The sequence below is a fragment of the Centruroides sculpturatus genome, unplaced genomic scaffold (genome assembly GCF_000671375.1).
Source record: "Centruroides sculpturatus isolate CEXI.00-Female unplaced genomic scaffold, Cexi_2.0 scaffold1191, whole genome shotgun sequence".
Lineage (NCBI taxonomy): Eukaryota > Metazoa > Arthropoda > Arachnida > Scorpiones > Buthidae > Centruroides > Centruroides sculpturatus.
Window position 1 is genome coordinate 5,472 of NW_019385418.1, and position 13,989 is coordinate 19,460.

The following is a 13,989-nucleotide window of genomic DNA, read 5'->3' on the forward strand; positions in this document are numbered from 1 at the left end:
CTTTCAATTAAGGAGTGAACAGAATCCGAATCCATCGGTGAAAATACGTTAATGGTCCAAGAAATAAGTAGAAATACAAATACAGGAAACTTCAAAGAACATCCCAAGACTAGTATTTTGTCGGTACGTGGATTACTGTGTTATTAATATTTAAGTAAATTCTTCAATCCTTCTCCCTGGAAGTTCTAATGTATTTAAGTTCCTCCCATGTTGTTAGAATAGATTAAATTTTGTCTGTTTGTATTCATGATTAAAATTTATTGTAAAAAAATATACCACAATTGTAAAGTCCTCAATCAATGTGTCTGTGCCTTTACCCGACAACCTCGCCTAACAGACTTAGGTCTATTGGGGCTTAACACTACCTAAACAAGAAACTATAATTTCTCTTTTTAGTTCTCTGAGAACAGAACTTACATTATAACACATTATTCTGTTATTGTTTTTTTGTACATACTGTTAGGAATGCATTAAGTCAAGAGTCAGGACAATTTGAGTAATTACTTTTTAAATATATGACATTTTTCATAGTATTCATATATTAATATATAAACTAGCAATTTTATATTTTAATAATTATGTAAATGTAGAAGTTTGTGCAACTACTTCACCACTACTTAAGTAATCTATAAAGAAAGTTTCATAATTTATAAAGAAATAATACTGAAGGAGTAATATGATTGTTTTTTTTTTATGTGTTAAACAGTTATTTTGTGTTTCAATTTACAGATTTTTAAAAATATGTATATGTTATGCATATGTTTAATTTATACATAATATAATACTTACGTAACTTCTGAATTATTTTCTGCTTCTTTAAGTATTGATGATGCCTCCTGTTCATTCATATTACGCACACTTTTACCATTGATAACTAAGATATAATCACCTGCTCTGATATGACCATCTTTGTGAATACTGCTGCCTTTTATTATTGATTTAACAAGTATGCCATTAATACCTCTGCATGTAATTTCAACATTTATACCTAAAATTAAATAAATATTTGTATTTGCCTTCAAGTAAATAAATTTTATCATATACAGATTATTATATTAATCATATATTAAATAGTTATTGAGTAATAAGTGCATTATTTAATAAATATCAATTTTACCCAGTGGTTTATTTCCTTTTTTAATCTTCACTGTTTGCAACAATGCTTCAGGTAAAGGAGATATGTTGTATTCTGTCAAATCTTCAACTTTATCATTTAATTTTAATTCAGACTCACAAATTGGGACAGCAATTCTATCTAAAAACTATTTTGAACATTATTCAGACTTTTAATAAAAATGTAAAGTAATCAAAATGTCTTATATATAGATAACATAATAAAATAAAAAAATTCTTATAACAACATGTATTAAACAAAATGCTTTCTAACTTAATTAATATGAAGAGATAAGAAAGAATCAGAATTTGACTGTATACACAGTTATACATAGTAGAGTCAAAAATAAACTGAATATTTGGTACAGGTTTTTAAACAATACACAAATTTTTTTATGACCCCACTTTCAAGATAGGTTCCTTCTGCAGCTATACATTTCTGCCAGTATCCTTTCCATTTATGAAAATAGCCCTAGAAGCCATTTTATTGATGTATTTAAGACTTTCATTACCAAAGTTTTCTCACATGACTTCCTTTGTTCATTTTTAGTTAATAAATATATGACAGAGAAAATCATAGTGCTGCTTCCTAAATCTCTTTATTCTTTTGATCTTGACCCTCCAGTCTTTACTTTGTTCATAAAATAAAAGAGAGTTGAAGGGTTACAGGTTCCAATCAGCAGCAGAGATGAAAGCTTCAGCAACTGGCTGTAAAGCCATCACAAAAATAGTACCAGGACTGTTTTAACAAGCCATTTAGATGATGGTAGAAAGGTGTAGCTACAATAGGAACTTGTTTTGAAATTGGTATGATGTAAGAGTTTAACATATTATAATTTGGTTTGGTTTGTTTTTGTTCTACTATGTACAATGACATTTCTGAATAACTTTTGATTTGTTATATATAACATTTAGTTGAAATAATAATAAGAATCATGATTACATGATATTACATAATAATAAGAATCATGAATAATGAAATTACAATTAACATTCAATATATAATTAGATATTCTCAAATTATAATCAACAATGAAGTAAAATACATTTGTTTTCTTGAGATCTTATTATAACAAATGATAGAAAACAACTACAGTATTTTAGACATATCTTAAGATTTAAATATATTCATAAGTTGAAAGGTTGTCTGAAAAAGCAAGCCCACAAAACATCAAAATTAAATTTGTACTCCAAGAAAGTAAGTGTATTTAGTTCAATATTGCTTACAGAAATATTATATACAAATATATATTATTTCATCATTCTTTGACTTTTTAATCAATCTTCAAAAATATGTTGCTTATTTTCGGAGTTCTATCTCCATAAACATCAAAATTTTCTCAGGATTTTTCTTTTGATTTATCTTAGTTAGCCAATCAAAATATTTTGAAACATCATTTTTTTACAAATTTTATAGAAGCCAGTTTCAAAAGTATAAAAATGTATTTTTTATTAAATCACAATTCTATTTGATGATATATACACATTAAAAAGACAGAATAAACAAAAATAATAAAATAAGATTTTGCAGTTTTAAAATTTGCAAAATCTAAACTTATTTTGGTGTACACCAGTAATTAAAAATCAATACATTTTATGTATTTTATTACATAATACACACAAAACATATCAACTTTCCAATTTTATTCATAAAAATTGAAAATTAAACTGTTAAATATAGTAAATAAATACATGTCATCTTAAAAAACTACTTATTTACTACATTTAAATTTATATTTAACAGCTTAATTTTCAATTTTCATGACTAATTTAATGTTTAAACATTTTTTGAAAATAACTATTAATTAGTTTTTTGTTTTTATTTTAATTGTAGGGAAGAAATATACACTTTTTAAAAAGTAAACTAAATTATTTTGATTATTTTAAAAAATTGATATAAAGTTAATAGTAAATGCACAATTGAAATTAGTCATTATTAGTAATATTATTGTTTGTACTACAGTAGAACCTCGATTATCCGCCCCCCGATCAACTGACCGTCCTAGTCGGCAAATTTCAAATGTCCGCTAGTGATGTGGCGCTACAATATTTGGCTATGTCTTGGCTACTTTAACATTATTTTTACGTGTTTTAGCTGGCAACACTGGATCGACCATGAAAGGGAGCCAGTATTTAAACGAAGCTTAATTTTCTAATTTTTAACGATACAATAGCGACGATTATTATTTTAAAAAATTTTTGTTAGGCTTAACATCGATGAAAATTCAACGCAAAATAGGTTAATAGCGATATACTAATATACTAATATACTAATTACATGGGATATAATAATATACTACACTAATAATGGATTTTTTCATACTTTTCGGTTATCCGACTTTTCAATTATCCGACCAACCCCAGTCCCCAATTAGGGCGGATAATCGAGGTTCTACTGTATTTTAAAAATTATATCATTCATTTCTGCAAACATTTTTTTCTATGCATTAGATAAATAATAAATGCTAGAAACAGCCTAAAAAGTTATTTTCTGTAGAATTCTAACATGTTATAGTTATTAGTTCCTTACATTTGTGTATTGTGTTCCTTAGATTTGTACATATACACAAACCTTTTAACAACCAAAATCAAGATTATCGAGACTGCTCAGTTCAATATTTTGCCAGGCTACTTTTTCTGCTTATCATAAAAATAATCTTCTGATATTTAACTTACAAAATTCAATTCAAAATTATGAAATTTAAAAAGGTGATAATTTATTACATTTTATATCGGTCTCTGGTTTCTTTCAAAACTAGATAACTCGTATCTGTGGACCTCATAGTTCAGCATAATAATAATAATTATTATTATTATTATCTGTTAGGTTTCATTCATTATGATTTATGGTCATTCTATTCTAAGAACACTTTAATTTAAAAATTTTCCATTAAAGAATCTTGAAATTACTGCTTCATCCAATTATACATAGATATTTATAAGTAGTTTTAATACTTGTATATTTCACATAAATAAAGAGCTAATATCAGAATTAATATTTTTAACTTTTTTCACTATATCCAACATATACATATCTGTAAGCCACAGATTGATTTCTTCTATGTATAAACATGCATATCTATTGATTCTGTAATATATATCATTACCTATCATTGTAAGTAAACTTCAAAATATAATATAACTTCCATATTCATAAATTTTGCATTTACAATAATTTTTGTATTTGTAGCTGAAAAATTCAAAAGTCCAACAAATTGAAATCATGAATACATTTTTACTGAAAAACTATAAAAGCAGCTAGCCAAATTTTTCAATTTAACAAGAAGGCTATATTGGAGAAATAACAAGAGTGAACCATATGATAAAGGAAGGATTTGTAATCAACTAACATTAAGGAATTAATTGAATCATTTTTTGGAAAATCTATCTGAGGAAGAGCTAAAGATATTAATTCACAATTGATGATGATGATTTTATTTTAAAAATTTATGAAATATTATCTAAATTAAATTATTCAGTTCTTTTTAAATGACATTGAACTTTCTGACTTAATAATTCAATTGCACATGAATGCAGATTCCAAAAGTTCAAAAGAGGAATAAAGAGAATAGTTACCATAAAACATCATACACATTTCAGAATGAATTGAAAATTAACAACAGCTAACAATTATTGTTAAAATACTTAAACAAACTGCTAATTTAAAGTAGCCAAAAATTCATTGTTTAGAAAATGAGATATTTTCAGACTAATTTAGTCCAACATCAGCTATCAAATTACATCAAATTAAAAATTACAAACTTACAGTTTATGTTTAAGTATATGAATATGATACAAAATTTTACACAATTTTTCAATAATTATTAGTTACTTTGACAAATGTGCCAAATGACTGCTGGATTAAATTGAGCTACTTTAGTAAAGCAGTTTTTTGCTTGGCATATTACTAAAATATTGGGCTTTGATGTTTATATATGTAAAATAATTCTTTTTATTATTACTTTTCCCCACAACGAATAAAAATGTATAAATAAATATAATTAATTTTATATTTTCAAAATTTTATAGTTTTGTAATATATAAGTTGGGGCGCTTCTAGCCATCATCAGTGTTGGTGACTTTTTTTACTCACTTTCTCCAAACAATGTCTTTCTGTGAAATGTTAGTCAGTACAATAATNAAAATGTATAAATAAATATAATTAATTTTATATTTTCAAAATTTTATAGTTTTGTAATATATAAGTTGGGGCGCTTCTAGCCATCATCAGTGTTGGCGACTTTTTTTACTCACTTTCTCCAAACAATGTCTTTCTGTGAAATGTTAGTCAGTACAATAATTTCTAGTGCTAAAAGGTTAATAATGAACCTGTTACCATTGATTCTAATTTTATTGTTGTTGGTAATGGCTGGTATTGAAACAAATCCTGGCCCTCTGCAACACTCACCAGTCAAGATAAGTCAAACCAACATGCAAAAAAGGGGGAGTGGAAGACCTAGAAAGGAATACGCACAGAGTTCTGAAGATACAAGCCAGCTAGTGGATATTATTGGCGAAGAATATTTTTCTAATGAAGATATGAAAAATAACAAAAGCACCACTAATAAATCTAGGATTGAGGATTATTTCGAAACACCGAAACAACTCGACCAGTTAAGTGATAATGATTCGAGGTACTCCTTATAAACAATCTATAATTTAATTCAAAAGAAATTTGAACTACTTAATCAAGAAATTCACTCAATGAGATATGACATAAGTTGTGTACAGGAAGATAATAAAAAAATTAGAGAAGAAATGAAAACTATTATGCAAAAAATTCAGCAATGTGAAGATAGAACAAAGGCCTGTGTAAACCTAAAAGGTATGTTTGAGTTTGAGTTAGATAAATTATATGAATACACTAAAAGGAATCTTGTTATAATTAATTTTCCATTTAAAACTGATGATAAGCTGCAAGAACTCAAAAAATTCAATAAGGTAGATCTTGACCTAAAAGACATAGAAATAGAAGGTCTAATTCAATTAGCTAAAAGAAGTTCAAATAATCAAATTATAAAATTAATAACAGATTCGACTAAAGATAGAAATTTAATACTTAAAAGATTCTGGACAATGAAATCAAATATAAAAAAGAGTTGGAAAAAACTATCATAAAAACAGATCTTTGTACTAGATCTAGAATTAGAAGAAAACTACTAATCAATAAAATTAAATCAGAATTTTCTATTAACACCAGAGTGGTAATTAGAGATGACTATTTTATAAAAGATAATCTGATATACACGATTGACATTAATAATAGTGAAATCATAATAATTAATTCTTTTTTGGGGCAAACTACCAAATATTTGCAAAAAAAGTAGTAGTAACAACAAACGAATTGCCTGGCATCCATGATAATTATCCAAATGATAAGAATAATGATAATAAAACTGAAAAGAAATTCTACTTAAATAAATACAGCTATTGTCAAACTAATAAAATTAAGTCCGATATAAAACTAAATAACCTTGTGATTAGTTTTTGGAACTGTCAAGGCCTCAATGGAAAATTTCAAACACTAACAAAAAAGTTTATTTACTCTAATACAATTATGGGTTTAACAGAGACTTGGATAGAAAACCTACAGTTTCCAGATAAAAACTATCTAGAACAAGATAACATTTTAGTGTCCAGTAATGCTCATTGAACAAGCAAATTTGGGCATCCTTCGGGAGGCATACTTCTTATTATAAAAAGAAATTTTGGAGAAATTATATATCATAATATAACAACATACTATATACTAGTGATAATAAGAATTAATAAGCAACTCAAAACAGCTTGGAATGAAGCTTATCTAGGAGTAATTGTGATATACCTCCCTCCAGTGATTAAGAAGAAACCAATATATAATGAAATCCAGCATCAGATTGACAGATGAGCCTTTTTAATACACTTATGGTTATTCGGAAGAGACTTTAATTCAAGAATAGGTGAGATGCAGGACACAAAGATATATTTAAATTATGAAAATATTAACAACAACAGACAGTCCAAGGATAAAATTTTAAACAGTGGAGGAAAAATTCTATTAGAATTTATTCAGGAAAACCAATTTGTTATTCTCAATGGCAGAATGGATGGCGATATTCCAGTAGAATACACAACATATCTCAAAATAGAAAATCAATTGTAGATTTTATTATATGTTCTCAAACCTTAATTGAACATTGTCAGACTTTAACAGTACTTGATGAAGATACCTCAGATCATTTTCCTGTACGACTCACGCTGTTTACTGAGTTGGATACAGGTAGATATATAAAAAAAGATGATATATCAAATGTCAGGAAAAAATGTGACTTTAAAATTGATAAAACACTATGGTTAAATAGAGTTGACTCTATAATAGAGTTGACTCTATAATAGAGTTGACTCCAATTAATCAATTCAGCTGTTATAGAGCTGAATTGATTAATTGGGAGGAGAAAAACAAACCAATTGATAATTACCAAAAATTAATATCCAAAACAATAGAATGTCGATTGAAACGTTATAATCATATCTCCATATAAAAATACAAAAATAATTGGTTTGACAACTCTTGCTACCACCACTAAATTATAAAACAAAAAAAACTTAAAAATTTTCAGAGTCCAACACATCTGAAGCTCTATCAAACTATGTGAAGAGTAAAAAAATATATATATAAATTTAATCAGAGCTAAAAAGAAATTATATGTGACTAATATTAATAAAAAGCTAATAGAGTCAAGAGACACGAGAACCTTTTGTAAAATAATTAACAACTTTCGTAAACCTAAAATGGATTTCTCAAATCAAAAAGGAATTGCTTATATTGAATGGATAAAATATTTCCAGGAATTCTCACAGGAATATTTATACAATCACAGAAATATTCACAAGCAAGACAAAATAGTCTACCAAATCAATCAGAACAAAATAATAAGTGTAGAAGAGATGCAAAAACGAATTAAGTTATTGAAAATTAAATCAGCTCCAGGGCCAGATAATATACCAAATTCTTTCATCAAATTATTGCCTTCTAAATTGATTCAATATTTATCTAGAATATTTAACAACATTTATTCCAATGGTACAATCCCATCTAGTTGGAAGGATATAATTTTTACTATGATTTATAAACAAGGAAATAAATTTGACCCAGCAAATTACAGACTGATTACCTTATTGTCCAGTTTTAGAAAAGTATTTACAGCAATTTTGGCAGAGAAATTTAAACAATGGATAGAGGTAAATAATTACAAAAATCCAACACAATATGCATATATAGAAATGGTGGTACTCAAAAATTCTTGTTTGTTTTACTGACAACAATTCACATACAATTATTAAAGAAGAGACAGAAGGTTTTTGCAATATTCTTGGACTTATTAAAAGCTTATGATTCTGTTAGTATAAAGTTGCTACAAAATAAATTAAATAAACATAATGCAAGCTATTTCTTAATTAACATAATTGATCAATTATGTGGTAACTACATGATTATTAAACAAAACAACATATGCTGGAATTCGTTTACAACTAGTAGAAGACTATTACAAGGTGATCCCTTATCTCCAATTCTATTTAATTTCTATTTATTTGACTTAAACCAATGTTTTTTAAGGGAAGATGATGGAATATATATAGATAATTTATGTATTCACTCAATTTCATATGCAGATGACATAATAATATTAGCTCCTACTGCAACGGCTTTAAAAAGGAAAATCATACAGATAACTGAATATCTAGACAATTTAAAGGTAAAAATAAATCCTGTCAAATCAGAAATTATGATTTTCAGAAATGAAAATAATCTCTCAAAAAAAGTTAAATCCTTTTACATTAAGAATGAAAAAATTAAAATAGTCAATGAAAAAGAATTCTTGGGAATAATTTTTATGTTTAATTTATCCTTCTGCAAACAATATAAATATACTATAACTAAATCCAGAAACCTAATAAGCAATTTGATTATGATATGCTGTAAGGCAAAAATTAGAAACATTAAAACTCATTTTCAGCTTGTCAATACAATAATAATAAATGCATTATGTTATGCCGCCCCTATATGGAGCTTAAATAATTTTTATGACTTAGAAAAAATTCAGAATATATTTATTTGCAAAATATTCCAGTTAAAATATGATACTCCAGGAAGTGCTTTGTGGCTGGAATTTAATAGATTTAAATTGAATACTATTTTGATTAAAAGATATGTCAATTGACTAAAAAAAATTATTAATGCAGAAGATTTATCAACTAAACTAATGTATTTATTGTACAACAAATCTAAAAATACCAACATAAAACGAAACTGGATTACACAATTATCAGGAATATTCAATGTATATGGCTTTTCCATAGAGCTGGTGTTTGATTACCTTATTAATAATGACCAACGAATTAATCAACTGTTATATAAAACTATGGAATACTCAATAATGCAAGATAATGAAGATATACAAAAAAGAAATAAGTTACAGTATAATGTTATTTTTAATTACCCATATATTAATAATTACATGTTTCTAAATCTCCCATTTGACGTTAAAAAATTTTTCATTCAATTACGACTTAATCAAAAAGGTCTAAATATTGAAAATAAATATATAGATTATGATCAATCTGGATGCTCTAAATGTGGTAAAAATTATGAAAATTNTAACGTTAAAAAATTTTTCATTCAATTACGACTTAATCAAAAAGGTCTAAATATTGAAAATAAATATATAGATTATGATCAATCTGGATGCTCTAAATGTGGTAAAAATTATGAAAATTTCATTTAATTTATGGATGTAATGAGAAAAACAAACAAAATGTAAACATTAGTGAGAATTATGAATGTAATCAAGAGATGGAAATTATTATGTATAGTAAATTGGACAAAATGAATATCAATGAATATATTTATACAATAGTTAACTAACCTGTTTTAAGTTTAGAATTACATCTGCCCAGTGTTGATGTTGTGTCCCCTAAGGCATTTTTAGACTGTTTTCCCCTCTTTTTGTTTTCTTTCCCTTTAGCTCCTCCCATTTCCTCCACACTTTGTCAACCTCCATTCCATCATTTAAGTTTATGGTTTTGCATAATGATGGAATGGAGGTTGACAAAGTGTGGGAGGAAATGGGAGGAGCTAAAGGAAAAAAAAACAAAAAGAGGGAAAAACGGTCTAAAAATGCCTTAGGGGACACAACATCAACACTGGGCGGATATAGTTCTGAACTTAAAACAGGTTAGATAACTATTGTTGTAATTTACTGTAAAAACAAATGTAATAATTGAATTTATCAATATATAGAAATGTAAAAAAAACCTGAAGAGGGGTGCAAGTGATACGAAAATATTGCACCTGAAATGCATAGTAAGTAAGAAAATAAAGAATACGAAGATAAGCTATTGTCTCTGATTAAATGCGATCCAGGCAAAAAAACGGTGTTATTTCTGTAGAATTAACCCATGAAGTTTCATAAATTTTTTGAGGAAATATTTTTTGAAAAATTGATTTTAGAAGGAACAAGTATATTGTTAATTAGCCTTATTCAATCATTTAATGCTAAAATTTATCGAAAAGTTCATTTATGTAAAACTAAGAAATTGTTAAAACACCCCTTGTAACAGGCTACTGCCTTTTTATGTTAATAAACATTTGAATTGAATTGAAAAATATGTAAGTTGCTAATTCTTGAATGTTATGCATTTGTAGAATGCATCCAATATGTCTGATTTATTATAATGAACTACTTATCTATCATTGTTCCATATTATTATTTAATGTTATATTTAGTTCTCATTAATGTTACTATCCAAAAATAATTCCAACTAATTTTAACTTTGTTTCAATTAATATTTTAAAATAAAAAGAATTTTTTTTTTTATTAATATTAGTTATATGTAATATAATTTTTGTGAAATCATGATTATAACAATAAGCTTTTTTTATTAACTTAATCATTACTTTTTAAAAAATTATTATTACCTCTTTGGTATGTACTTTTGATGTTTCTACATAATGTTGATTTACATCAGAAGACATATTTGGCATCGAAGACATCTATAATATATAAAACAATATTATATAATAATATTGACTAATAAATTAATAAAATAATTAATTTAATTATTATTGTATGTGTACATAAAGAAATTAAATTTTGTACTTGAAAATTTTAAGAGTAAATAAAACATATGCAAATTATAAAATGCTGATATATTTATTCTCTTTATAAATGTTATCTTTAATTATAATTTCATGATATATTATGCATTAGAAAAAAGAAAATTTAAAATTATTCTTGAAATGTTTTCATTTACTTTCTTTTTATGTCATGACAAGGAATGATTGATTAACTATTTTATAAATCTTCTCTTAACCTATAATAGAAAACTTTTTATAAAAGCTTTCTTTTACTTTTACTTATTATTGATTTCTGTTGAACTCTTGTATATCCTCTAGAAATTATTCTAAAAAACTTTTTAATTGATTATGATATTTTGATATTTAATTCTTGTATATTTTTATAATAATATCTGCTCAAAGCAAATTACAGATTTAATCCTTAAATATTATAATTACAAAATATTTCATGAAGTAAATAAAATTTAAAATTACTAAATCTTAAAGGAAGGCAATCTTCAAATAAGTAACACTGACATTTTTCACATTTTCTATACATTAAACAACTAAACTTAATAATCTGTACTTATAAATATTTAATGCATTAGAATAGAAACAAATTTTTTAAGATTTAAAACTTGTCAGATTTTATTTCTTGTGGATGATGCAAGACCGCAGAGAAATTGATTTGGAAAAATGTGTCTAAAATATTCTGTATATTTTGAATAAATTACATTCATTCTTGCAAAATAAAATAACATATTCTAATAAATGGGATATAATAAATGTAAAACCTATGTTAAAAAAAGAAATTCTTTGGATTATCTCCGAAATATATTATTAATTTAAATGCCAAAAAAGAATCAAAACCAATTAAGTATAAGGGACAGATCGCATCTTAAAAATTTTTTATCATTATTTTATTAAATTTAAAAAGTTTTTCAAATATTACAATGAATCAATTACACTTCGTTAAACATTTTTTTCACGATAAAGATTAATTAGTTAAAACTAACAAAATTCAACTAAACATTATATGATTGGAAAATCAATACTGAAGTAAATAAATCGAATTTTTTAAAATTTAATTAAATATTTAGCATTAGATTTAATATCTTAAAATAACCATCACTGAAATTAATGCTATTTTTAAATTAATTAACACTTATTTCATTTAATATATTAGAACAAGTCAAGTTTTTAATTTTTCAATAACTACTAAATTCAATCGATTACATTAAAATTTTATATTAATTACTATTCACGAACTATTAATTACAGCATACAATCAATTTAATTTTGTTGTTTATTCATCCGAAAATTCAAGCTGTATGGAATTTGTCAGGCGTTAATCAAATTTCCAATTTCATAATAAAATAAATTCCTTACGGTTATAAAATGTCGATATTGGATAAAACACGCGCAATTAATTCTTTAAGTTTAGCTCTAACAGCAATTGACGATAATTGACATCCCACATTAAAAATAACGCTATGGATTATGTCAAAATAGTTTGATACAATTACTACCCAAAGCGTATAACGTACATGACTAATGGCAACTAAACTGCTCGTAAATCTACTATAATTTTTTTTAAACTGAAAGGAAAATGAATTTCGGAAGAAAATTAGATATATAATAGGCTATAGGATACAGCGAGATGCGGGCGAGCGCGCTAAAATTAAAATATTTTACAAGTGATTATTTACAAAATTAAACGCCGTGGAAATTTAAATATAATTCTTATAAATTTTGGAATACAGAAATGAAAGTAAGACGAAGTTTCGAACGTGCATAAAATTATTTTTATAACTATATTTTCCGATAGTGGAATTTTGGCGCCTGTGGTGTCATTCGTCGTGGTTTACGTTTGCAAAACTAATTTTAAATAAACGTTAAGAAATTATTGCACCGTTATAACCAGTATAAAGCTAATCAAAAGCAAATAAAATCGAAGATATAAATAGTATTATAATTAAAGAACGGAATTAAAAACATTAATTAAGAAAGATCAACAATTACGATTTTTGAAAGACTGTTGCTCACTTCAATTTTTTTTTTTTTTTTTAATTCTTCCTGTTTTATTGTTTGATGGTAAAAGTCTGTCTGGTTGCGATGCCATCGTCGATCGATAAACTAAAGCTAGTCTTCAACCGAGGACGAGTGGCGTGTGGAAGGTAATGCTAAGAGAGGGCAAGTGGAACAGACGAACAGGAGGAGGAGGAAAATAAAGAGGAAGAGGAGGAGGAGACGATGGAATTTTGTGATGTTTCTTAACCAGAAAAAATTTCCTTCTATGTCTGAATATTTATTTACCGAAGATAAACAACAAATAAAACGGTAAGTACATATATTTACATTACTTATTAAATCATAATAAATTATGAAATTCACAATAAGTATTATTTTACCTAAGTGTTTTGTATTATCGATTTAATAGTGATGTTAGCCTATGACAGGTATTGACAATGTTATTGTCAAACCCGATTTAAAAATTTTTTTCTTTCTGTTTTATCATCATAAAAAGATTTATTTCAAAAATGTAATTACTATCGATTACTTTGTTGTATGATAACTTTTTATTAAATAGAATTATATACTAAAATCAACAGTTTTCTTATACTTTTTATATCTTTAAAACTTAAAAATTATAACGTAAAAACCGATATTAATAAACTCATCATAAAACAAAAAAATAAAATTTTCTTAAACTATAATGCGAGTTTAAATATATAGAAATGTTTATCTGATTATTTTTTCTTTCGAAAAAAATATAAACT

At 25.7% G+C, this 13,989-nt stretch overlaps 1 protein-coding gene across 1 annotated transcript; it reads right to left on the bottom strand.

Annotated features, from left to right (window-relative positions):
• Positions 1-708: 708 nt before the first annotated feature.
• Positions 709-11,146, bottom strand: LOC111638791 (inaD-like protein). Its single transcript, XM_023384547.1, has 3 exons — positions 11,072-11,146; positions 1,118-1,262; positions 709-988 (listed from the first exon to the last, which is right to left on the bottom strand). Exons 1-3 carry the CDS (start codon positions 11,144-11,146, stop codon positions 786-788), a joined length of 423 nt encoding a protein of 140 aa, XP_023240315.1. The 3' UTR covers positions 709-785.
• Positions 11,147-13,989: the final 2,843 nt, after the last annotated feature.

What these genes read in the sequence shown, in the direction of transcription:
- LOC111638791 (XM_023384547.1), bottom strand. Translation starts at nt 11,146, where the DNA reads ATGTCTTCGATGCCAAATATGTCTTCTGATGTAAATCAACATTATGTA. An exon ending in CAAAAGTACATACCAAAGAG is followed by an intron (nt 1,263 to 11,071) that starts GTAATAATAATT and finishes TGTTCAAAATAG; the next exon opens with TTTTTAGATAGAATTGCTGT. An exon ending in AAAAGGAAATAAACCACTGG is followed by an intron (nt 989 to 1,117) that starts GTAAAATTGATA and finishes ATTTAATTTTAG; the next exon opens with GTATAAATGTTGAAATTACA.